Genomic DNA, 27,570 nt, shown 5'->3' with positions numbered 1-27,570 from the left:
TAATTAATTGAAAACAAAGTCGGGCACCCATATTCGTGATAATTCTGTCGCAGATATGATTTCATAGTCGTGATAATTCTGTCTCAGAGGTTAATCACAGACAGATTTTTCGCATGTTTGTGCATGGCCTTGTCCGATTGGGTTCCTTGGAACTCCTGCAGCCTTGTCTCAGGGGACGCTTCTCCCTCCAGGCCTTCGCCTTCCTATGGACAGAGGAGCTCATTGACTTCATCTGCGCAGGCGGTGCTAGAAAGAAAGAGGAACCCACACAACCCTAAAACACAAAAGAAAGTCTCTGCCGTTATTGACAAGTAAGTAACTGCTCACCCATTTCTACAAGAAAACACCACTTTTTTAATTCAATACAAGCTATGCTCACTCTGTTTTTCAACTGTCTGTTTCTGCCCATATAAAGCTACACCTTTTGTGGTGCTCGTGTGTATGTGTGTGTGTGTGTGTGTGCGTGCCAAATTTTGGACTCTTTGTCAGGTTTGCACATTGGAAAGACAGTTGATGCTGCACACACATCCAGATCCTGGCAACTATGCATCTTTGTTTGAATGCATTGATTCCAAGACTCTTGCAGAAGGCATGCAAATTCATGACTGCGTAATTAGAAATGGTCTCGATGATGATCGCTATCTAGCAAACATCCTAGTCGAGATGTACGACAAATGTGGGGCTCTTGAGGAAGCCCGACTTACCTTACAGCTCGAAGGTACGTAATGTGTACAAATTGTGAGGGCTCTGGGTGATGGCCTCTATAACACCACCAGACACCGCACAGAGGTAAGTTACTTTGATACCAGAATTGGGGATTCCCAAATCGCCTACTCTAAAGCACCTATCAATCCCAAATGATCTCCTCTGAGTCCTTGTGAATCCAAAATAGGTCCAAACCAACTGTCGTTATCCTTCTAAGGAGGCTGATCCAAACCGTGACACTTCACTAATCCCCTAAACCCAAAGATTCTCACTCTCTTCAAACCTCAGATCTGATCCTAAACCAGCCCTCTATTCAAGTCGAAATCTGTCCTGCTTCCCCATCCTCTTGAAACCAGATTTGTCCCAAGTTGGCTCCACTCCTGGCTATCCAGAGTAGCTAACCCTTTGTGTCCCTTCAGATATCTAAATCCAAAACACAAACAAAACTATTTGCTGTAGAGTCTCCCAATTGATTTTGTTCAATTCCAGTTGGAGTCCATCCAATCAAGAATCACCTATTCACTGGTGATCTGCCTTCAGATGATTTGCACGAACTAAAGACCCAATCCAAACTAGCTATCCCTGATCAATTTTTGAGACCCAATCAAACCCACCCAATTGCTGAAATTAAACGAGTATAACCAGAGATTGATTTCTTTAGTTCAACACACACACAAGCTCAAGACTCAGGATTCACAATCAGTAGTCAATTGCCCAAATACTGAACCATCAGATACAAAATACTTTAGACATCCAAACTACATTATGTTATATACAAATCTTACAGCAATCCCTTCTCAATTGAGCTCTCTACAACAAGGCGAAAAAACGATGGCAACTTCACGCTTTAAATGCTTAATTGCTTGAACAAAGTAAAGAGGAGGAAGCTCCCTGTTTGATGAACTCCTAGCAAGTACAACCATCCCATAGCTGACACGAGCTCCAATCACCAAAAGATCTCTGTTGCCATATGTGAAGGGGTTTCCATGTGGTTGTCAGATGCATATGACCATGTATCACCACCATGGACATCATCAACTATAGCTCATTTTCATCACTATACACATGCACCCAGTCTGCTACCATCAAACCCCAGACTATCAAGATACAAGTTCTACTTAGAACTACTTCTTCTCATATTCACACCTAGCATGGATTTTTGATGGGGCTCTGATCCCTTTTACAAGCATCACCAAAATGCTTCTCATATATTGCCCCAACCCCAAAGTGGAACACTTTCAAGTGTTCCACCATCCTGTGTACTTCACATGATCTTGATGTGATAAGGCCTTAGCCTCAATCCATTAACTCTGTTGGGCTGTAGTCTACCATTCAGGTCTTTGAGCTGGTAACTTCCATTAGAGAAAGCTTGATGTATCACATATGGCCCTTCCCATCTAACCCTGAACTTGGTTTGAAAAGTGTTGTCCAGAACACTATTATACCTCAATACCAACATGCCCTCAGTCAAACCCTTGTTCCCCCATCTTTCATTGAACCTCTCTATCCTATTTTGACTTGCCCTCTCATACCCTTTGATTGCTTTATTTCTATCTAGCAAAAGAGCATGTAGCTTGGCCCATTTGTTCCGCTCTTGCTCCTCTTGTTCTACACTATGTTGCAGCATAAAGCCCATAGAAGGTAACATGACATTGATGGGTAGCACACAATCCTCCCCATAAACCAAATGAAAGGATGTTAACCCTATTGCATGCTTCTCTGAAACTCTGTAGGCCACAATGCTCTGTCCAGATATAGATCCGAGTCTCTAGGATGCTCCTCCACAAGTTTGAATAGCAGCCTCTGTAAAACCCCATTGAAGCTCTCTACCAACCCATTACATTGAGGGTGGTAAGGGGTGGTGAACCTGTGTTTGATATGTAGCAACTTGGTCAGATCCTGGATCAAATTGGCTCTAAACTCTTTGCCCTGAGCTGTCACCAACTCTAAGGGAACCCCAAACTTGCAACAAATCATCTCATATAAAAATTGACTTACTTGCTTTGTATCTGCTTTACTGGCTGCCCTTGCCTTTGGCCACCTGGTCAAATTGTCTACTGCAGTGATGATGTAGAGCTTCTTGTTCTTGGTTCTTGGAAGAGGTCCTATGACATCTACTCCCCATTTCTCAAATGCCCCATAACTCAGAACATGCTGCATGGGCTTTGGTACCAACATACTTTTTTGGAAGGCTTGCCATTCTGTACAGCTTCTACACCAGTGGGTGATATCCCTGTTCATACTTGGCCACATTTGTTGAGCTCCTAAGATCTTCCTTCTGGTGATATTTGCTCCATAGTGTCCTCCACAATCTTCCTCATGACATGTTGCCAAACACTGCTGTATCTCATCATGGTATAAGACTCTCCTTAAGACCCCATTTGAGCCCTTGTGATATAGCTGCTCTCCTATCAGCACATATTTCATGGTCCTTTTAGCACTGTCTGTCTGCTAGATGCACTCAGATCTCTTCTAGTCAGTAGGACATGTTCCTCTTCATGTAAAGACTCTCTCTCTTGATATAAAGGTTCTTGAAGCTTTATCCCATGCACATCTGGAACCAATACATACTTAGCTAGCTCATGAGCCCTCTGATTCTGTTCTTTGGATATATGCCAGATTTGGACAGCTTGTGTAACATGCAGCGGAAGTATTCTTATTGGAGGATCCTGTCACACAAATGCACACACCGTCTTGTGTATCTTGAGTTTCGCGAGTTTAGCAATCTACTTTAATACTTCAAACTTTAGAGAGATATGAGAGAGAGAGATGAGAACTGTACACCGTATGGGGTCCCAAATTACCCACTGAAGGGCCCCCTATCCCGTTACCAAGATAGTATTTGCTTTATTATTTTTAAAGAGACTGACGGTGTGACTGACGATAAGCCAAACGCAAGACCTCTGAAGACCAAGTGTTGGGCTAAACTGTGCACTGGTGTAGAAGCACCAAAGATGTCCAATCTCGAGCCTATGCACTCTTCCCAATGGAATGAGGGAGGGGTGCAAAGCTAGGGCTGAGAGAGGGGCTGTTTGGGACTGTTCTAAACTGAGTATAAATGCTGTAGATGAATATGAATGTTGCGTTTTACCTTCACCAAGTGGTTGGAGCAAAACGATGAATAGATGAATGCTGAAAACTGTATGGATGCAGAAAACGCAAGGTTGAATGCTGAAACTGCTGCGTTTTGTTTATGTAAAAGTGCTGAATGCTCATGCGTTTGAGGCGCCTAGGGCTGTAGGAGATAAACGCTGAGGGCTGGTGGCTGAAACTGCAATCGCTTTGCTCCTTGTGTTGAAGATGCCAAGCGCTTGATTGCTCTTATTCTGAATGTGATTGAATGAGAGAATGATTATGCAAGGATTCTATTTATATGGACTCATGGAGCCAGTCGGCTGGCTACTGAGCTGGCCGCTCATGTCCAATAATAAAAGCATAAATGTGTATAAAATGCTGAAAATGATGGGAAAATGCACTGTCCTGCACATGAAACAGTGCCAGTCCGGGCTGTGAGTCTCCCTCTAGAATGATGTCAGTGGTTTTGTGTCTGGTATGGTACCGGATGCCAGATCACTGAGTAGTTAGTGTTTGGGACAAGGGGCCAGCCCATAGGGCTACCCCGGATCTTAGTGTGGGCATGGGAACGGTGTAGAACCACCCCCATGAGGGCTAAACCCACCAGCCATGGAGGGGCTGTAGGACAGCCCTAGGGCAAGCTAAAGGCAAATTTCAGGAGAAAATAGCCTTTGCATGGCTGTAGGGCAGGTATGGGGCAGCCCATACAGGCTGCCCAGCCCTCTTGAGGTTTGCAAAGGCTTTGTCCAGCCAATCAGAAGCAGGCGCATCATGTCCAGCCTTTTAAAGAAAAAAAGCAGCATTTTATGTGAATATTTTCAGTATTTTATGCTGAATTTCCAGTCGTGGGAGCATTTAATGCTGGCCGACTGCAGTAGTACTGGCCGATTGCTGTAGTTGGGCTAGTATAAAAGGGAGAGCCCACAATCCCATTCAATCATCTCATTCTCCACCAAGAGCTCAAGCATAAGAGGCTAGACAAAGCCAAGAGGGTGCTAAGCAAAGGGGTGAAGGATTCAGGTAAAGGGCAGGGTATTCCCAGCCAAGAAAAGGTCCAAGATTGCTGTATTTTCTTTCGGATTTTCTCATCATTCTAATAAAGCAAATACACCATCCGTGGTGGGGGCCCTACAGAGGGTAATTGGGACCCAATACTGTGTCCTCTCCATCTCTCCCTCTCTCTCTCTCTATTTTCTGCACTTCTCCTTTCAATTTGTGCGTTAATATCCGTCGCGAAAAGAGTGCTGATTTCTAAGTATTGAAGTCACCGATTCCTCTCCGAAGCTTCCGCATATTACAGTGGTATCAGAGCCTACTTCAAGTACAAAGATTCAGCAAAGAAACCAAAATTTTTCTCGCTCGTGTGGTTGGTTTTTAGACGCCGGTGGACTACCCCTTTCGGAGTGACTCCTGTTTTGAAGGACGGTTGGTTTTTAGCCTCCGGAAGCCTCCGGAAGTCTCCCACACAGATAGTGGATGGTCAGATTGCGTTCCGGAAAGGAATTGCATCCGAAGCTTCCGCATATTACAGCAGAGTGCATGTGACATTCCCTCCTGCTTAGCTTGGCGGCAGGTTTATGGCTTCCAAGTAGTCCGCCAACAACTGGGGGTACTCTTGAAAGAACCCCTCGTCTAGCCATACGGCTTCGTGGGTGCCTCGATCTCGGAATTTCGTATAGAACTGATGTATCCGTTGACCGGAACCATGCTTCCAACGATGAAGAAGGATCTGCTCGGGCTCGATGACTTCTGCTTCGTCTACCACGTCTGGCTGCTGTTCATCTGAAACATCAAACACTTTTGGTCCAACATATGGTTTTAGCCAAGAAACATGGAAAACATCATGCATTGTCCAACTGTTAGGCAACTTTAACTTCATGGAGACATCACTGAACTTCTTAACTATTGGGAAAGGTCCAAAACTACGGAATGAAAGCTTGGGACAACGTTTGCCCACTTGTTTCAATCTTTGTTTCATGATACGTAGATAGACCCTACCCCCTTTCTTGAAGTGGATATCTCGTCTAAACTTACTTGCATGTGTGTGAACTGAATAATGGCCAGGCTCAAAATTGAAGGCCAAACAGGGTTGAGTACCAAACTCTTCTGAATCGACATACTGATCTTCTATGCTTTTTAAGTCTTTTCCAGAGATGTTGAGAATGGTAGACTCCTGATTGGTCTGGGTGCTGGTCTTTCTACTAAGACCATCTGCTGGGTTATGCTGACCAGGGATGTACTTGATCATTCCTCCAACCTGGTGGAAGAGCTGACCCTGTCTAGTGTGCTGAGCACTCCACTGGGCACTTGGCATCGTCGAGAGCCACTTAAGTGCTTGGTGGTTTGTGATGACTGTGAAAATGCGTCCATAAGGAACATGTTTCAAATGTTTAAGAACTGACTGTTGTTCTAGCTTGCCCTTGAAAGTCTTGGAAAGACGAGGGAAACTTGCTAGGAGGTTCTACCCTAGGGACCAAATCGATACGATGATCCACAGGACAAGCGGGTGGGATACTGGGTGGGAATCATCCTTAAAAATGTCTGAATGTGAAAGGAGATCTGCCAGCAGAGGGATTGAAGCAGATGAGACAGTGGTTATTAATGAGATAGAAGTTGTCTGAGCATAAATTAATGCTCCTTCTACTCCCTTGGGAATAGCTCGTTGGGCCTGGAGATGAGAAATCATAGGAATGCCAAGAATGCTCCTATCTCCCCGAATCATGATAAGCTCAGGAAAACCTTTAGAGATAATAAAGGTGTCCTGCCTCCAATTGGGAATAGGTTCATATTGACGAAACCATTGGATTCCTAAGATCATGTCACAAATGTGGGTGCGGAGACCAGGTGTAAACCCGTCTACCTCCAAATGATAGGGCACTAAGGTACAGCTCATGTTGGTAGCCAACTGGGGAGAGATGGTGTTACGACCCTGTGTTTTTCCCTCTGGACAACAAGTAGGTGGGCACGGGCATGGGCACAGACAGTGTGAACAGGCCTCAGTTGGATATGAAAAGGAAACTCATAGATAGTGGCCAGCCCAAGTGTGAAAGGGGACAAAAGGGAATTTTATTGTTTATAAGGTTTAATAACCTTTGAAGGCTCAAAATATTATTATATTTATAAGCATGCGTTTTGCTGTTGCTTTTGGCGTTTTTGTTGTTGCTTTTGGCGTTTTTGATGAAAAGCGTATCGCCTCTTTATAAAGGGCGAAGGGTGGCAGACTGGAGAGCAGGTCGCCGTGTGGATCATCATCGTGTGGCATGGCGCATCCCCTTGAGGTGGTCGCCGTGTGGAAGAACAGGGCGCTGTTGCGCATGGGCTACAGGGCGCAAGTGCTGTGCATGGGCTTCAAGCAGGGCTGCTGCGCACATAGGCTACAGGCTGGCTGCGCACCTGGCTGTAGCCAACAGAGGGCGCCAGGTGGCTGCGCATGGGATACAACCAGCAAAAGCGACCAGGTGGTTGTGCATAAGGACTGTAGCCAATCGGGCAGCCAGGCAGGCGACCAGATGGCTGCGTGTATGGGCTACAGGGTGCTGCTGGCAGCTGCGCATGGAAGACCAGGGCTCTGCTGCACTAGGGCTACAGCCAGTAGAGGGGCACCAGGCGGCTGGGCTACAGCCAGCAGAGGGGCACCAGCAGGCAGCTGGGCTACAGCCAGCAATGGGCAGCCAGGCAGGAGATTCTCTGCAGCCAGTCAGGAGATTCTCTGCAGCCAGTCGGGCAGCCAGGCGAGTGTCAGGTGGGAGGCTCTCTACGCCACGTGGCTGAGCACTAGGAGGTCTAGAGAGGATGTGCTCACAGGTACAGTTTCAGGAGCCACGCACTAAGCTGTGGCTTTTTGACACGCTGGTCACATCGGCTATGCTATATGGAGTATAGATCTGGGGGCCTAGCCTAGATCATCACAGTCGATCAGGATGCACATACGATGGATGGAGATCGATGGAGAGACCACTTGTGTCCATGACAGTCGATCAGGATGCACATACGATGGATGGAGATCGATGGAGAGACCACTTGTGTCCATGATCTCCAAGATGATTCGGGCTAAGGCCTCGGTACCCCATGAGATTATTAGAGCCGAGATGGGAGCACCACCAATCGTAGTCGAGGCTCTTGCCAGATCAGTGTCCTTCATTCATAGCACCTGGGAGTTTCCCCGACACCGGTATGCACGACTTGCTTTAGAGTCCTCTCATCAGCTAGCCATGGAGGGAGACACTTCATGTTGGTATGCGCAAATAGCATCCTGGTTTGAGCTCCACGGGTTCAGTTTAGACAGACTTTCACCCTTCCAGTACTCTCTGGAGGCACCCTCTCTCACCTTGACACATTCTGAGATTAGTAGAGTCATCAGACAGGACCTCATTCAGTTGGACACTAGGAGGACATGGCTAGAGCCCTCACAGGAGTTGGGGACGAAGATGGCTTTCTATAGAGACCATCTTCTCCGCACCACTGAGGATGGCTTTATACTTAGACCGAGCTACATCGATACCCATCTGTCTCATGGATTGAGGTGCGCCATTGGGCAGATCCGCACCTCTTCACACCAATTAGAGATAGAGACAGGCAGATTTAGAGGCATACCTCCAGGGGACAGGATTTGTCAGATTTGTTGGATAGAGCCAGAGACGGAGGAGCACTACATCTGTCTCGCTGCACAGCATATTATGAGATTCGAGGGCGCTACCATTGCCTTTTCAGAGAGGGATTTGGACCACTGGCTAGAGTCATGGACTATTGTGATCAGCGATGCTTGGGTTTTTATCTCCTGGAGATCCGCAGGCTCAGTGAGTCCATTATCAGGAGCAGACACCCGACTGGCAGGGAGTCCACACAGAGACAGATTACTGACTTCTTTAGAGGGACTACCCGGGAGGACACACAGCCGATAGCCCAGCAGTGGGCACCCCGTGGGACTCTAGTTGAGAGAGCTATCCAGTTGGGCAGATCTAGATGCGCGAGGGTTCGCGGATCCTCACATCGGAGATGGTGCCTACACCGGAGGATTCAGAGCATGGCATCGGGCTCGTCCGACCAGGCATCTCACTATGGCAGATATCCAGGCCATCCGGCAGAGACCCGTGCTAGAGCTCCTAGGATGATTACGACTCCAGCCATATACTGTTGTACTCACTGTCACTTTTGTACTCCCCCATATTCATGTATTCATGTATCCATGTACTCATGTACCCCATTTTGACTAGTAGCATTAGCTTCCCACCTCCCTAGTTGCTGCTTCCGGATGCCCCCTATTGATGTATTGTGGGGCTGGATACTTACCTTCAGTTCTTTCTTTTCTTTTCCAGACAGTGTATCAGATGTCACATGGTTGTAACTTTGGTCTCATAGGTCACTTTGGCCTTTATTGTTCTCTCTTACATCGTGGATTGCAGACCTTGTTTTACGAGATTGGGATACAGAGGATCAAGTTAAGATGCACAGGATGATGTTCTTGGAAGAGATGTGTGTTGCTATTCATCTGGGACTTACGTGTATTCAGGGATTGCTTGACACGTCCTCTATCTTTCTCTCTCTAGGTTTTGGCAACCGTGTTTGGATGGTATATCTGTCATGGAAACAGGACATTGGTTTTTCGAGAGGAAACAGGACTTTGGTATCGAGGAAACAGGCCTATGGTTTATGGATACAGGTCTATGGTTTATCAGATACAGGTCTTTGGTTTCAAGTGTAAAACATGTCTTTGGATTCATGTGAGCAGGTTCTAGTTTTCTCGAGGTTACTGAAAGAGTGCACAGAGCGGAAGCAAAGTGGCACTAGAATGTGCTGAACAGAGAGTGCAAGAGAGAGAGATATGGAGAGAACTATGCTGAATATACTGAAGCAAAACGGTCCCAAGCAAGGGACGCAGATAGTCTCATAAGTGAGGGAGCAAAATATGTACAAGACTGAATGAAAAAAGAGAGGCCAGCACCCGCTATTTATAGTAAGGGAATGCTGGCCGACTGGAGCTGCAAAACAGGCCGACTGGAGCTATTGGACATGACCGACTGGTAAATGCCAGAAAGGCTGGGAAAAATCCCAGAAAAATAGTAGAAAAAGGGGTGGCCGGCTCACAAGCAAGGGCCATGCAAAAGGGACCAAATGGGCACCATAAAAGAGCAGAATCTGGGGATGAATATGCTAACACCCCCTCTCAGTACCAGATGCTGAACAAACTCCGAGAATCCGAAGATGAGGAGAGTCAAGGAAGCCTGAGAAACCGGCTTGGTGAACAAATCTGCAGCATTCTCCGCAAAAGGACAATACTCCAAACGCAAATCTCCAGCAAGAACCCGTTCACTTAATAGTGATACTGAATCTCAATGTGTTTCGTACGAGCATGAAACACAGGGTTCTTGGCGATGGCGATGCAACTTTGATTGTCACACCAAAGAAGAGTAGATCCGGTAGGAGGACAACCGAGCTCCTCCAATAAATACCAAACAACCGACAAGAACCCGATACTGTCCCTGATCAGTCCCTGGAGAAGCATCAAGTGAAGAAAGCTTCTCACCAATATCCATAGGAGAAGATACTGGTTTGCACCCTGTCATCTGAAATCTGTTGAGAATCTCCCGAGTGTACTTCTGTTGAGAGAAGAAAATGTCCTTCGAGGTCTGCCAAATCTCAAAGCCAAGAAAATAATGCAAGAGGCCAAGATCCGTCATCTCAAACTCTGTCTCCAAAGCATCCATAAGAGAACGGATCCACACAAAATAAAAACCTGTAAAGATGAGGTCATCAACATAGACCACAATGATAACAATCAGCCCCCTCTCAAAGGAGGATATAACGGTTCGAATCTGCGTGAGAACGGTGCAGGCCGAGCTTCTGAAAGAACTCATCAATCCGTTGGTACCAAGTCCGCGGAGCTTGCTTTAGACCATAGAGTGCAAGAGAGAGAGAGAGAGATATGGAGAGAACTATGCTGAATATACTGAAGCAAAACAGTCCCAAGCAAGAGACGCAGATATTCTCATAAGTGAGGGAGAAAAATATGTACAAGACTGAATGAAAAAAGAGAGGCCAGCACCCACTATTTATATTAAAGGAATGCTGGCCGACTGGAGCTGCAAAACAGGCCGATTGGAGCTATTGGACATGGCCGACTGGTAAATGCCAGAAAGGCTGGGAAAAATCCCAGAAAAATAGTAGAAAAAGGGGTGGACAGCCCACAAGCAAGGGCCATGCAAAAGAGACCAAATGGGCACCATAAAAGAGCAGAATCTGGGGATGAATATGCTAACAGTTACATGCAAGCTATGACTATAGGAAGGTCATATGGTTTGGTACAGCCCAACTGTTGTTTGGGAAAGGGTTTGTGGGATCCATGGTTGAGATGGAGAAGATCTTTTCAAGCAGGGAGGTGTCGTACAGGTGTGCCTTCTCTATGGAATGCTTTGCTGTAATAGTAGCGAGAGTTTTTATTTGGAAGTCGTGGGTGAAAAGCTATAAGGGATCCTGTTGGTAGAGGATTCGACAAGTTGTACTTTGTACTCATATTTGATCAAGTAAAGAAATACTGCAAGGGGCGCCATTGTGTTTTGGGGCCAATCGGTGTCCTTGTACTTTTGCAGGAGCACTCTAGCTCCCCTTGTTTGTTTCCTTTTCCAGGTTCCCATGGGTGATGAAGTGTTTTATGTGGGAGTGTTTGTTTCACCGCCTGAGATTTCTGAAGGCCGGTTTCAGATGGCGTCCTTAGAACTGCCCATGTCAAAAAGGATTATGAACTGTCGGCCCTTGGCAGAGCCATAAGCTCGGATCAGGCTTTTCTGTGTGGTTGTTGCCTCACCCTCCTGCTTAGCATCAAGTACCATGGATGGCATGGGATGCATAGAAGGTAAGATCTGAACCACATTGGTGGTGGCAGGCGGGTCTGGAGGAGCGGGGGATATTGCGGCAACTGTGACAGAAGGCTCTTTGGAGGCTTGCCCTGCTTGCCTTTTTGGACAATCCTTCTTACCATGCCCAATGGTATGACAGAAAAAACATCGGTTTTTTGAATGATACTGTCTTTGCTCCTCTGGAGGAAGGTAGTCTCCAGTGATGCCTGCTTTAGCCTTTTCCTCAGGGGTCTTCTTAGGCTTGGGTTCCTTACCCCCTGAACTAGAGCTAGGACTGTTGTCTGCCTTAGTGTCTTTAGAAGACGAATTACCCTTCCCCGGTTGGGGTTTGGTACTGGAGTGTGATGTACTGCTTGGGCTTGCCTCCGTTCATCTTCATTTCTTCATTCTGAGCGCGAGAGTCAAAGCCCGATCATATATACTGGGTTCAAAGTTACGAACTATGAACCGAATGTTAGGATCCAATCCACGAATGAATTGCTCCATCTTGGCCTGCGCAGATAGCCCTAACTGTTGTACTAAAGAATAACCTTGCCGAAAAACTGAAGCACTGGGGATCCGTTATGTTTGAGTCCATAGAACTCATCGGCCAGACCGGTCATGTACTGGGGCGGGAGGAATCTGGTTTTTAGGTCATGGACAAAGGTATCCCAGCTAAAAGCTGTGACACCTGTGGTCTGGTCTGTAGAAAGATTAAACCAATGCTACCACCAAGTGATTGTCTATGTCGTCAGCATATAGCAATATGGGCACTACTGTCTGAGCCAATGGTGAACCTCTACCTCCAAAACTATCCACAAATACTGCGATCTCATCAATGTATAGGCCAAAGAGTGTAGGTGAGAGTGGGCAGCCCAGCTTAACCCCAATAGTGCTACATATATCTCCCGAGGCTCCACCGGATGCACGTTCTCAGCCGAGTACTGCCTCATATAGTGCCATCACACCCCATATAATCTCATGTGAGAACTGAAGCTCCTGCAAGCGCCCTATCAAACGAGATCGAGGGACGGAGTCAAAGGCCTTGCGAAAATCCACAAAGCAGCAATACACATGTCTCTTTGAGGACCTCGCCTCCTCTATGATAGCCCGTAAAGTAAAGATATGGTCTAGTGTGGAGAAGTTTCTCCTAAAGCTTGCCTAGCTTGATGCTATGTTTCCCATCCTCTCTGCCATAGAGCTCATCATGTCCTCTAGTACGGCCCCAAAGATTTTGGCCATTGTGTGACCAATCATGATAGTCCTGTAGTTACCTGGGTCCATGGGATCTCCTGCTTTGTGGATGGGGACAATGGTGTTGGTAGTCCAGGAGGGTGGGAAGCCTTCACAGAGTGCTCTGTTAAAAAGACTGGCAAGAATGGGAGCCAATACGTGGTGCCTGTGGGCGAAATGTTCCGCGCATAGATCCTCATGATCTTTTGCTCTCCCATTATGCAGCTTTTTAAGAGCCCTAGTGACATTGAGGGAATCAAAGAGATAAGATGATGGAGGCCTAGGGATGTGTGACATTTGTGGTATAGGCTGGTTTGGCACATCATACAGTTGTCGTGCATAGGCCTCCCAAAGGCTAGGATCTGTGATAGGTGTAGGTGCTCTTTTTTCTTCCAGAATGCGCCAAGCTTCTGAGTTGTCCTTGCTCAAAAAGAGCTAGTATAACTCTTGTTCTCGTCTGGCGAGAAATGCCCGTTTCTTTCGGCGAGTGAATGTACGGAAGATGCGTTGCATCTTATGTGCTGAAATCAGCCCATGTTCCCTCTCGCGTAAGAGGCGAAGCGTGGTGGTTTTGCACTCTTCATCATACCATCCATTCTAGGGTTGGGATCCCATTGGCAAACTTGCTATGGAGCATGTGGTGTACGGGAAGCTGGCGTGGGCAGAGTCATGGATGATGGAGGAAAGTTGGGATGTGATGGTGGAGATAGGGGGGGATAAGTCGAGAGCTGAAATGTGGCGGGAGAGGCGGTCCTCGTAGATGTGGTCAAGATCATGATGGAAATGAATCCGGGTGAAGGTGGTGACAGGGGGTGTGAGGGTGGGCGGTACGATGGGGCATGAGATCGTGAAAGAAAGTAATGCGTGGTCAGCTAGTATGGGGGGAGGAGGGATGGTGAAGTCTGAGATGTGTGGTATAAGAGAGGGAGATCCCATGAGGTAATCCACCTCCCCCATGCGGAAAAGATGTAAGGTTGTCCGACTGCGGCCATCTGGACAACCCATTATATATAACCAGCTCATGCATAGCCCCCATCTCCAAGAAGTGTCTACCATATGATGTTGCATTCCCCATATCCTGGTTGGCCCTCTGGAGGCCCATCTCAGCCAAGTCAATTTCTGACAACATAATGGCATCTCCCTGTAAGTCATATGTCTGCACTTGTTCCCCTTTTGTCCGTGCATTAAAGTCTCCTAATAGGAGGACCTCTCCCTGCTGGGAGAACTCTGCAATGTCTGCAAATAATGGTGCATAGGGCCTTTCTCTGTCAACCTGCATGCATATTCTGATTTCTCCGGTGGGAAGTAGCATATTGCAATATGCATCACTCTCAAGCCAGGCCTGGCTAATCGCATCCACATAAAACGAGCCTCCTCATCGTGTCTAACCATTGTGAGCATCCCTCTCAAATGAGGGCGAAACAAGCATGCCACTCCTCCCGAGCCACGCACCCCTCCAGTGGTGCGTGTTTTGTCCTTTGAAAGCTAATTCCCATGCATAACCCTCCACTTTGGGTAGCCCTCTCTTAGGACTTTGATGCATTTTTGTGTGGAAGATAATATCCCTATTTGTGTAAGTCTCTGTGAAGCCTCCCGTGTCTGACCATAGAGTTCCATTGCAATTCCATACTCCCATCCTCAATGCATCTATGGTCTCATAGGCCCCGCACCATCATGTGGGGCATTTATCCGTGATGATGACTGACAACATCATCACCTGTAGCCTCTCTATGCTCCTCTAGTGATCCTTCCCTAGGCTTGGCCCCCAAAGGGCTGCACCATACATATCCGCTGGTCGTACTAGAGTATCAAAGAGCCAGCACTTAGTGCGGGGTTCTTGGAAATGTGCCTGGAAACACTCTCTCTCCATACGGGCTAGGGAGGCGTTCCCCCTCGCAAGTCGGTCAATGGCAGTTGTGGTCATGCAAAACAAAGGGCCTGTAAAAGTGACTCCTAGATACACATACTTCTGCACAATCTCCACTGGGGCATCTCTGTATATGAAAGAAAATCATGAGGCGATTGCATAACATGTGTTGAAGACCATAACCTTGGTTTTGCCCAAATTGACCGTAAGGTCTCTCCCCCTGCAAAATCTGTCCAATGCATTTAAGTGTTTCCGTAAACCCTGGGCTGAATCTGAGATCAAGACATGCATGATCATATTTTCAGAAATCTAGGCTTCTGCCATTGCATGCGAAAGACTGGCATAACCTTCTTTGGCTTGGGGAGATTGTTCCACCTACGAAACTTGTGCGACATTTTGGTTACCCTTTGGGGTGGACAGTCACTAGGCGTTAGCACACGGAATGGGTGCTTACCAAGCTGAAAAAGAAATTGGAATATTGGAAGTTAGCCACTTGGCCGTTGCATGTCTGATTGCGCATAGTCCAATTGAGCTTGGTTGCATATATACAGTTCTTTTGCCTTTGATGATGTTTGGCAAGCAAGACATAGCCCGCTTCATGTGTACTATTACAGAGACTTTATGGTGGTCGCAGCATGGCCGTAAGGGCATTAGGTTACCTTCCATGGAACACCTATGTTCACCAAAGATGCATGGGGAACTTGATATTCTCAATATCCACATTCACATTTTGGCACACGAGGGGAAAATGATGCTTGAGTTCATGCAAGGTGATTAGCCCTGGGCTGTCATGATGCGCCATTTGCTCTCACATTTGACTGCTGATGCCTTTGGCCACACTGGTGGCCAACTCAGTGGGATTTCCTTCTTGGACACATCGATGGCAAAGTTAAGGGATGTTCTTTTGTGACCTGTATGCTTTCTGATTGGAAACACATTCTCTCTCATCTTAAATAGACTGGATGGGACACTCTTGATGGGAACTCTCTGCGTGCTGAGAGCTTGCATTGGTCGAAGGTGTTTGCACTTCCACTGGCTTTGCAAGAGCCCAGACGTTCATATTTTATTCAGTCAAAATGGATCCATAATATGGGTGATGTGCTTGATGATGCAGGAAATGTATTGTCTTTTCCAGCAGCAGTCAGACAATTTGGATTGGGCTTCCTTTGGCATGCACTTTCACAGATGCTCTAGGACTTTTAGCCTATACCCCATCTTGAGCTTATGCATCGGGCCCTCTACTCTGATGGTCCGGGCTGCTTTCTGTTGCTGTTAGTGGATGTTACGGTAGTTGAAACCGGCCTTCAGAAACTTGACGGGTGGTGAACACACTTAATCACACTTTAATCGCTTCACGAACTGGAGTAATAAATTTGGAAGAAGAAGAAAATAAATAAGTGGAGCTAAAGTGCACCTGCACAAAAGACCAATTGGCCCCAAAGCATGGCGCCCCCGTAGGTATTTATTTATAACTCGAAGTCTGTGTAGCCCTTGTACAATTCCCAAGAAGAAATCCCCTTGCTCCAAGTAGAGGAGATCTCCTTCTAGCTTTCACCCGAGATGTGTTGTGGGATACAAGAGCCTTGGTCCCTTATTTATACAAGTTTGGGGGACCCCACGCTTTTCTTTTTTGCGTTTTTCTTTGCCCGGCGCCCATTGAGCTTCGTTGCTGCCCAGCGCCCACGCTTGCTGCAGGGCTTCACTTCTCTCTCTCTTGTGCTTGGCTGCACTGCAGTGCCTGCTACGTGGCAGCACCTGCACACGTGCAGTCCAGCCAGCCATGTCATCCCTTGCTGCAGCCAGTTGTCTCCAAGGCACGCCTGCAGCTAGTCGACTCAACTGCAGTGCGCCACGTCACCTGCCACGTCACCTGCACCAGTGCCACGTCACCTGTTGATTGGGCTGACCGCTGACCCACAGGATGCCTTAGCTACTGCTCCTACATCAAGGTAAGAGAAAGACCAAAAACATGCACATGTACATACAAATGGGCATGCACAAATATGTACTCACACACATACTAAACATGTATCTGTATCCTCACACGTGTACAAACTTACATATGCATATACAGATCAAAAAATGATTAGTGAATGTTAAACATGCTTAAAACATGATTACAATGCTTAAGAAAAAGAGGTAAAATACTTAGTCTTGTAACATACCTCCCTCTTAAAACAAAGCAATTGTCCTCGATTGTTCATTCAAAGGATCTGCCAACTGAAACAGAACCTAAGAGAGCAACGAGAAAGCTATGTCGTGCCAAGTGAAACAAAACATCTGAATAACATAAATCAAGAGCATCCACCTCGTGAATAGTCATGTCTCCCTGGATGCTTTACCTGCTCTGCTCATGGCCATCCCATAGGACCCACTATTAGCAGTATATCATGAACATGAGTAAACATTGAAGCATATGAAACAAAAGTCTAGAATAGGCGTCCCCATTCTTTGAAGAGATTCGTATATCCACGAATCAAACCATGTGACTAGTATACATATATCATAGAAATCCCATAGGCAGATATACTCTCAGTTCAGTATCTCGGGTGTACTGATAAGAACACCAAGCGACTTCCAGATCTCATCCAAGTGAACTCTGTGACAAAGGAGCAGAGTCACCCCCCTCTTGAGTAACAGGTAGTACTCCAGAATCCACAACTGAACCTGTTGAAGCACTTTCTAAGGTAGGCTCCAAACCAAAAGCCTCGAGGTAAAGTTGTAGTATCCTCGGTGAATCTGCCAAGTCACCCTCCTCCATCCACTTCGAATCCATAGGTGAATAGTTCACAAACTTCACCAAATATTGACGTGAAACTTTTCCTCTGACTTTTCTTTCTTTATGTGCCAAAATTTGTTCCGGTTGAAGAATCTCATCAAGTTCTTCTACCTCTGGTTGTGGCTCATCAACCTGATTTGTAGGCACTGCACCTCTGAAAGGTCTAAGAAGACTCACATGGAATGAATTACGAATCTTCCAATGATCCGGTAACTGAAGACGATAGGAAACATCACTCATCTTCTCAATCACCTGAAAAGGCCCATAGTACCGCATACTCAATTTAGTATTTAAGCTCTTCATTTTCCTGAGTGTAGCCTTCTCAAATCTCAAAAGCACCCAATCACCCAAATCAAAAACCAATAATCGACGATGAAGGTTTGTTGCTTTCCTCTGTTTCTCTTGAGTCCTTTGAAGAGCCACCTTGATCTTCTTGTAAGCCTCATCCATATTCTCCACAAAACGATCTGCCTCGAAGATCTTATCTTTTGTATGTAGGATCGGAGGTACTTTCTTCCCGCCTTCCACAATCTCAAAAGGTGCCTTACCTGCCGTCGAAGTGTGAATGGTGTTGTTGTAAGCAAACTCCAACAAAGGAAGATACTTTTCCCACTGTTCCTTATGATCCGAAACATAACACTTTAGAAGATCCAATACAACTGAGTTGGCAATTTCCGATTGCCCATCTGTTTGTGGATGAAAAGACGATGAGAACTTCAACGAAGTCTTAATGTTCTCGAACAATGCTCTCCAAAATAAACTTGTCATTCGAGGATCTCGGTCACTAACAATAGATGTGGGCATCCCATGGTATTTGAAGATATTCGTCAAAAATATCCTCACCATTTGCTCTGCATAAATCTTCTTCCTAACTGGAATGAAATGAGCCTGCTTGCTGAAATGATCTACGATAGTCCAGATGCCATCATTCCCACTCTTTGTCCTAGGAAGATCAAAGATAAAAACCATAGCAATACTCTCCCACGGTCTATCTGGAATAGGCAAAGGATGAAGTAACCCAGGTGTCTTTTGACGATCATACTTCACCTTCTGGCAAATGATACAATCACGAACAAAAGCATCAGCATGCCTGCACATAGTAGGCCAATAAAAGAATGCCTCCAAAGCCTTCACTATAGCCTCAATACCATGATGGCCTGCATAAGGCGGAGCATGGCATTCTGTCAAAACCTTCTGCCTCAACTGAGATGTGACACACAATTTGTCATGCATCATAAAAAATCCTTCCTTGAGAGAATAATGATCAACTCGCTCTCCTTCGGTGAAACGATCAAAAATCCGCTCAAAACTTGAGTCATGAGCATACTGTTCTCGCATATCATCAAGTTCATGATGAAAGATAATGGAGACGGCAGCCACATGTGGTTTCCTAGACAAGGCATCCGCTACCACATTCTTTTTGCCATCCACATGAACAATCTGAAAGTGAAACATGGACAAAAAGTTTGCCCATCTCATATGCTTCTCTGAAAGCTTTGTTTGGGTAAGGAAATAGCGAAGAGTCTGATGATCACTCTGAACAATGAAATCAGCCCCAAGAAGGTAATGCTTCGAAGTAGAAAGAGCATGAATAATCGCAAGAAGCTCCTTCTCATATACTTGTAGATTCCTTTGTGTTGGTGACAAAGTTCTACTCTCATAAGCAATAACATGTCCATCTTGCATAAGAATAGCTCCAACGCTATTCCCGCATACATCACACTGTACCACAAAAGGTTTATGAAGATCCGGTAAAACCAAAACTAGACCTTCCTTAAGCTTGTTGAAAGCTTCCACTTCCTTTTCTGTCCATTGGAATTTTACATCCTTTTTGGTCAGGTGATGTAAAGGTGAAGCAATCTCTGCAGCAAAGAATCGGATAAACCTCCTGTAGTATGAACAAAGTCCTAAGAAACTTCTCACATCATGAATAGTTTGCAAATCCGGCCAATTCTTTATTGCTTCAATTTTTGCTGGATCCATCTTGACGCCATCCTTAGACACTATGTGCCCAAGAAAGTGAATCTCCTGCATGAAAAATTCACTCTTCTTTTCGTTGACAACCAATCTATGCTTTCTGAGTTCCTCAAAGACTTTGGTCAAATGCTCCTGATGCTCCTTCTCTTAATGAGAAAACACAATCATATCATCAAAGAAGGTGCCCACAAAAGCACGGTGGGGTCGAAAAATCCGATCCATCATTCTGTTAAAAGTTGTTGGAGCATTCGTAAGACCAAAAGGCATGACCAAAAACTCATAAAGTCCAAAAGTTGTCCTGAAAGTTGTCTTGTGCACATCTTTTGGCCTGATGCAAATTTGATGATATCCACTCTTCAGATCAATGCGATTGAAGTAAGCTGCTCCTTGTAACCGATCCAAAATATCATCAATTCAAGGTATAGGGAATCTATTCTTGATAGTAATCTTATTCAGTGCCCTGTAATTAATGCACATCCGCCAAGAACCATCTTTCTTTTGTACCAAAAGCACTGGTGAACAATAGGGCGAAGAGCTCGGCTGAATCAACCCTTTGTCCAACAGATCACGCACTTGGCTCATAATCTCTTCTTGTTGGGCTGCACTCACTCTATAGGGTGGCTTCTTCGGTGGTGAACTTCCAGGAATCAAGTCAATCCCATGATCCTCAGGCCTAGTAGGCGGCAACTCCCCTTGGCAAAGCCTCTGAAAAACAATCTTGAAAACTTTTGAGAAAATCCAATATTTCCTTATCCAACTTAGACAGGTTAGAATATGTGGTATCTTGATTCTCTTTAACAAACACTAAGTAAACAGAAAGATGTTTCTTTACTAAACGAGAAATGGCTGAGGCCGATACAACAGGATAGATTCTCCTTGAAGCTTTACATTAAGAGTGTGTTCCTTATTCTTATTACTGAGAGATTTTCTTGTTGAAAGTATCTACTACCGCTTTAACCTTATGGCACCAAGGCATACCCAACAAAACATCACAACCCTCCAAAGGCATTATGAAGAAATTATCCTCTCTGTCCGTGTAAGTCTGCACACTGAGACGCAGTTTCCCAATGATCGGTGTAACCTCAATCGAATATCCAGGATAAGCCAAAGTAGCCTCATGCAACACACCCATCTCCTCTGGTTTGATGCCCAACTTTGCTGCAAGCTCAGGGGTGATGAAGTTTGCACGAGCCCCAGGATCGAAAAAGATCAAAACCTCTTGATCTCGAAGTCTTCCCCATGCTCTGCATATCTTTGAAGATGCATCCCCTTGCTTCAACCCTATCAAGTCAGGTACTAGTCCAATAGGCGGTTTTTGTTTCTTGGTTTTAGACTCTTCCTGTGAGTCATCTGCGTTTTTAGGTGCTCTCTTCGGACACCTATAGTACCGATGTCCCGCTTCTCCACAAGAGAAACATTTGTTGCCAGCTATAAGCTCTTTCTTTTCCTCATTTGTCCTTTGAGGTAAGGGCTGAAATTTTCTCTTCTTGGATTGCCCCTTCTCTCGTGGTTTAGTGTTTTTGGTCTCCTTTGACTCCTTTGATACTTTCTTGGAGAAGAGACGTTGATCCTTGAATCTTGACATCTCACCAGTAAGCATGGCATATCCAGTCTGAGCATTTTCTATCATCTGAGTCATATTAATGACCTTTGTTTTGATGCAATAATCTCGAAGCTCCTTGGGTAACCCACAGCAATATGTCTCTACCTGCTCAACTAGTGACACGGGCCTAAAGGATGTGACCAGTTAGCAGAGCATCCCAAAATTTCTTGTTATATTCTTCCAGATTGCTACAATCTCTGGAATCTAATCGATGCCAAGTTGTCATAACATCCACCTCAAAAGTCGGTGTCAACCATAAGGAAGAGAAGTTTTGCTTGAACTCCACCCAAGTGCTTGGTGCTATTCCCTAATGAAGAAGTGTTGACCACCATTGAAGAGCATTACCCTTTAGGAAAGAAGCTGCCTTTCGTACCTTAGATGCCTCTGTGAAGTTACCACCAGAAAATGCTGCATCAAACTGTTGAATGAAGGTGAGAACCTTCAAACGATCCTTTGCACCACTAAAAGTATCAAACTTTATTACAGCACCACCCTCTTTATAATCTTTTGGCTTCTCGCCCTGAACAAGATTATCATAGGGATGTGGTTTGAGAAAAGAATTGCCCACAGCATTAGATCCCATGCCCATCATACCACCTTCCATACCAGGCATACCAAAAGCACTTCCACCACCACCACCAAAAGTTCCATACATACCTCCTGGCATACCTCCATGCATACCATAGCTCCCAAGTCATGCCCATGTTGGGTACACCCGGCATGGAATGAAAGACAGAGCCTCCGCCAAAGTAACCAGGATGAGAAGTATTAAAAGGGTTTCCATGGATAGGTGGGGGAAAAGAAGAAGAAGAATCGGGGTATGGCTGAAAATTTGGGTGGATGGGAGCCGAATGTTGAGGCTTAGCTTTCTTCTCAGACCCCTGCTTCTGTGGTTTAGAATCGGCTTTGAAGTTTTGTGGAAACGTGAGTCCTTCGCGAGTTCCATTAATCGCTCCATCAAGCTTTGCATCTTTGCTTCATAGGTGGCATCATCATTTTCAAGTTCTGGCATATCGGAAGGTATTTCTTGCTCGCTTTCCTAATCTTCATAGAAGTAGTCGTCCTCTTCCGAACATAAATCCTTCATCTCTGCACTAGTTCCAGCCATAGAATTAAATATGTCGACCACAGGCTCGTCCTCTTGAAAAAGTTGACGATGAATCCCGGCAATGGAACCTTGAAACCGGCCTTCAGAAACTTGACGGGCGGTGAACACACTTAATCACACTTTAATCGCTTTACGAACTGGAATAATAAATTTGGAAGAAGAAAATAAATAAGTGGAGCTAGAGTGCTCCTGCACAAAAGACCAATTGGCCCCAAAGCGTGGCGCCCCCCGTAGGTATTTATTTATAACTCAAGTCGGCGTAGCCCTTGTACAATTCCCAAGAAGAAATCCCCCTGCTCCAAGTAGAGGAGATCTCCTTCTAGCTTTCCTTAAGTGTGTACAAGAGCACAAGGTCCCCTTTTTTGAATCGGCCAGTTGTTACATTTCTATCATACCATTGCTTTTGTCTCCTCTTCTCGGTATACATCCCCATTACCGCCAATTGCGGGTCTCATCAAGCTTTTCCAATTCATCAATGTTCTGTGAAAGCTCAATTGTTTAGCAACCTGTAGGGTAGGTACAAGAAATTCAATAGGAAGAATTCCATCTAGCCCAAAAGCAAGCTCAAATGGGGTTGTGCCCACAGATGTTTTATAGGCTGTCCTATATGCAACTTTTGCTCCCAATCCGTCCTATGTCCCTCAACAATCTTTGTGAGTGCTGTGCAGAGAATCTTGTTAGTACTCTCAGCTTGTCCATTGGTCTGGGGATGATAGGGTGCAGAACGCTTGTGAAGTACCGAAGATGTGTTGTGGGATACGAGAGCCTTGGCCCCTTATTTATACAAGTTTGGGGAAAAAAGCTATGCTTTTTCCCCTTAGGAAAAATCTAATAGAAGAGCTTTTTTTCCCAAAAACTATTACAAAAGCTTTCCCATGAAACTTATCGAATAGTTCTTTTTTTTTCTTTCTTAAAAAAAACAAAAAAAAAAACACGGCGCCTAGCTTTTCGAAAAAAATAAAATCCCATGCTTTTCTTTTTCGCGTTTTTCTTTGCCCGGCGCCCATTGAGCTTTGCTGTTGCCCGGCGCCCATGCTTCGTTGCTGCCCAGCGCCCATGCTTCTTTGCTTCGCTTCTTTCTCATGCGCTTGGCTGCACTGCAGCGCCTGCTATGTGGCAGCACCTGCACACATGCAGTCTAGCCAGCCACGTCAGCCAGCCATGTCATCCCCTGCTGCAGCCAGCCATCTACAAGGCACGCCTGCAGCTAGTCGACTCAACTGCAGTGTGCCACGTCACCTGCACCAGTGCCACATCAGCTGTTGACTGGGCTGACCGCTGACCCACAGGATGCCTCAGCTGCTGCTCTTGCATCAAGGTAAGAGAAAGACCAAAAACATGCACATGTACATACAAATGCGCATGCACAAACATGTACTCACACACATACTAAACATGTATCTATATCCTCACACGTGTACAAACTTACATATGCATATACATATCAAAACATGATTAGTGAATGTTAAACATGCTCAAAACATGATTACAATGCTTAAGAAAAAGAGGTAAAATATTCAGTCCTGTAACAGTAGCCAAGTTGTATAAGATTTTTCTGCCACCCCCTTGGATTTCAGATCATGCAAATGTCATTTGGTCTATGACTCGTGATGCACGTTGGTGGCAAAGAAGATTGTGGCATCTCTAGGCTTGCAAACTGCCGCTTTGCCAGCGGGTTTTCTTGTGGCGGGTCATGCTTGAGGTTTGCCCAGTTGGACAGGTTTTGGCACACAGACACATTAGTCCATCAACTTGTCACAGATGTATGGCCCTGTGGGAGTCCATGGCCCATCTCTTCTGGCATTGTCCTGAGACTCGTGATTTCCTATAGTTTCTTTGGCAGCTTTTGCACGCACGCTTCCCTAGTGCTTCCTTTGGCAAACTGTACTGGCTATTTGGAGTTCTTCCTGCTAGGCAGGGGTATGATCTTTTTTTCACTTGGGTTCGCTACTAGGCTCTCTGGACTCTATGGAAAGATAGAAACCATAGAGTATTTGGTGATCCGCCTCTAGCTAAATACCACTTCTTCCGGCCGTCTCTGCGACAATTGTTCTTCGACTGTCTGCGTGCCCGTGATTTGGATTACCCTGCATACTTGTCATACATTGCTATCTTTTGATGTTGTAGCTGCATGTCCTCTTTCTGGGGACTGCTTACTGTAACATAAATATAAATAGACTTCACCAAAAAAAAGTGGGTGTGTGTGTGTGTATGTGTACATGCGTGCGCCAAATTTTGGAATAAATTCTAACTCTATGTCAGGTTTGCACATTGGAAAGACAGTTGATGCTGCACACACATCCAGATCCTGATAACTATGCATCTTTGTTGCGTGAATGCATTGATTCCAAGACTCTTGTAGAAGGCATGCAAATTCATGACTGCATTATTAGAAATGGTCTCGATGATGATCGCTATCTAGGAAACATCCTAGTTGAGATGTACGAAAAATGTGGGGCTCTCGAGGAAGCCCGACTTACCTTTGACAGCTCGAAGGTACGGAATGTGTACACGTGGAATAATATTATTGCAGCATATACCCACCGCAGGCATGATGTGGAAGCTTTGCACTTGTTTCACCAAATGATAAAATCTGTCCCCCCTACTAACTTCACCTTCGGCATTATTTTGGGTGCATGTGCCAACCTAGAAGCTCTAGATGAAGGCAGATTGGTTCATGATACTGTCGTGTATAGTGGTTTCGATACCGACATTGTTATCGGGACTGCACTGATCAACATGTATGGCAAGTGTGGGAGTACGAGTGATGCAGAAATGGTGTTCAACAGGCTATGTGAACGTAATGTAGTATCCTTTACAGCCATGATAGCAGCATATGCACAGCAAGGGCAAGACAAAGATGCCGTAGAGCTGTTTAGATGTATGCTCAAAACAGAAAATAAACTAGATGAGTTTTGTCTTAGCACTATACTTGGGGCATGTTCTGGCCCAGGAGCTGTAGAGGAGGGTAGATTGATCCATGCCATCATTATTGAAAGTGGCTTTGGGTCAAACATCGTTATTGAAACTGCACTTATCAACATGTATGGCAAGTGCAGTAACTTTGAGGATGCAGAGATTGTCTTTGCCAAAACGCATGAAAGAAATGTAACGTTATTTACTGCATTGATAACAGCCTATGTGCAGTTGGGACATGGCGAAAAGGCTCTTCAAATTTTCAGGCAAATGCAGCAGGAGGGTATAGAGTCTAATGAGGTTACATTTGTTAGCATTATTAGTGCTTGTGCAGGCCTGGCAAATTTGGTGGATGGTAAGGTTATCTATCATATGATAGTGAGTGGTGGTTTGGAATTGGATTTTGTCATAGCGAGTGCGATTGTAAACATGTTTGGCAAGTGTGGGTGTCCTCAGGATGCACACATTGTGTTTGACAAAATGTGTGGACGGACCGTGGTCACTTGGAATGCATTGATCACAGCATATGTTCAGCGAGGGGATGGCAACGAGGCTCTTGAACTCTATTGGCAAATGTTTTCAGAGGGTGTCAAGCCTACTGAAATAACGTTTGTAAATGTACTTTCTGCATGTGGAATCCTTGCATCTTTACCCGAGGGCAAGTCCATCCATGCAAGCATCACCAAACATGGGTTAGAGTCACTTTGTATAATTGGGAATGCTCTCGTGAGCATGTATGGCAAGTGTGGGAGTTTGAAAGATGCATTTGCAATTTTTAGTAAAATGCCTGAGCAGGATGTGATTTCATGGAATGCCATCATTGCAGCATATACCCAGCATGGGCATTACAATGAGGCCTTCCGATCATTCAAACAAATGCAGCAGCAAGGCGTGAAGCCTGATGAAGTCACGTTTATCAGTGTTCTGTCTGCTTGCAGCCATGCTGGCTTGATTCTTGAAGGCTTGAATCATTTCTTTTTAATGAGTAAAGATTTTGGTATAGAACCAACAATGGAGCACTATGGGTGTGTAATTGACCTTTTGGGGCGAGCTGGACAGCTGGAAAAGGTGGAGGATTTCATTGAAAAAATGCCAATATCACCTGATTCTGTGGCATGGAAAAGCTTTCTAGCTGCATGTAGTTTCCACGGTGATAGAGAGCGGGGACAGTATGCTGCAGAAAGTATCATTGACATTAATCCAAAGGAAGCTCCGTCATACATACTGCTGTCAAACATGCATGTAGCAGATGATAGATAAGATAATTTAGCTTAAATGGGGAAATTACATGTTGAAACATGGGTTTAAGAGCCATAAAATTTTCCATCAAAATCACCTCAGTGGAAGAGGCTTCGTGCATCTGGACATGGGCAGGCAACTCTCATCAGGGACGGGCTGCCCAAGGACCGAAGAGTTGGAGTGAGTTTACATGCGTGTGCAGGCCAGACTGTGTCTGGGCAAGGCAGGTTGGACCAGCTCTAGGCAGGGCAGGTCAGACAGTGTCCAGGCAGGGATAGGGCTCGCCCTGGTAAGGTGCCTAAGTGTAGCTGCACCTGGTCAAAGCATAAATTTTGAACCTTAGCAAGCAAAGTAATTATGTTTGTAAGCAAGAAGCAGCTCAACCAGCAGACGGCGAGCAAATTGCTAAATATGGGCTGCGTTTAGATTCCCCATTCTTCATCAATTTGTTGTTGAACTTCAGCCTTTGCCTCACCAGCCTCTCCATAGCGTATGAACAGCCCTGGAAACCAAGGGATCGGCAGTAAGGTTAGTTACCCTTCAGTTGCAGCCAGCGTTCGTGTGTTGATAGAGGTTCACGAAGGCTTGGTTGGTAGATTGGGCAAGTTGTTTAGCCTTATTTTCATTTTTAGCCTTCAGCAATAGTCTTAGGAGGCTTGTATAGAGAGGTTTTACTTGCTTAAGTGATATAGTATGCAGAAGTTTAGTATCCGTATGTGCCCATGGCATAGTTGTTAAAACTTGGCGTTGATGTGATAGCTCAAGTGGTGTAAGTGTTTGTCTAGGACCAAGAGGTCTTGGGTTCAAAACCCCACTGGGTGCTTCCTCGGCGGCATCGCCTATGGGCGGATACAAAAGCGCCTACAGGTGGTGAAAAATGGTAACTACGGTAGGATCTTGGGCCTAAGGCCAGTCGGAAAAAAAAAACTTGGCGTTGGGCTAGGCCGGCCTCAATCCCGTTCTCAGATTTTTTTCCTATGATGTTTGTATCTGAACTTGCAAGTCAACCTTTTCCACCAACATTGGAAAGTGTTGATTGGCAAGTTAGGAAAGGCAACTCACATTAAGCTTAGCCTTACTGAAATATTGTCTTACCTTGTTGTGGATGGAAAGTGAGTGCCATTGTAATGGCAGTTGTACAATTGCCAATGTGGTGCACCTTCAACCAACTTGTAACCTCGCACATTCATCAACTTCATGGAATGCAATTAACCCTATGACATGGCATGATGAAAA

At 45.4% G+C, this 27,570-nt stretch overlaps 1 protein-coding gene across 3 annotated transcripts; it reads left to right on the top strand.

Annotated features, from left to right (window-relative positions):
• Nucleotides 1-27,570, top strand: LOC147612456 (pentatricopeptide repeat-containing protein At2g33680-like). 3 transcript variants are annotated; one of them, XM_086783061.1, is made up of 2 exons: nucleotides 1-311; nucleotides 24,459-27,570. In XM_086783061.1, exons 1-2 carry the CDS (start codon nucleotides 124-126, stop codon nucleotides 26,353-26,355), a joined length of 2,085 nt encoding a protein of 694 aa, XP_086639187.1. In that variant the 5' UTR covers nucleotides 1-123; the 3' UTR covers nucleotides 26,356-27,570. The 3 variants fall into 3 exon arrangements, with proteins under 3 accessions (XP_086639187.1, XP_086639188.1, XP_086639189.1); XM_086783062.1 differs by having other exon boundaries at nucleotides 24,442-27,570; XM_086783063.1 differs by having other exon boundaries at nucleotides 31-311; nucleotides 24,463-27,570.

The sequence above is a fragment of the Cibotium barometz genome, chromosome 45 (genome assembly GCF_041138505.1).
Source record: "Cibotium barometz isolate CiBa-2024 chromosome 45, ASM4113850v1, whole genome shotgun sequence".
Taxonomy (NCBI): Eukaryota; Viridiplantae; Streptophyta; class Polypodiopsida; order Cyatheales; family Cibotiaceae; genus Cibotium; species Cibotium barometz.
This window is presented reverse-complemented; position numbering and strand designations above follow the sequence as displayed.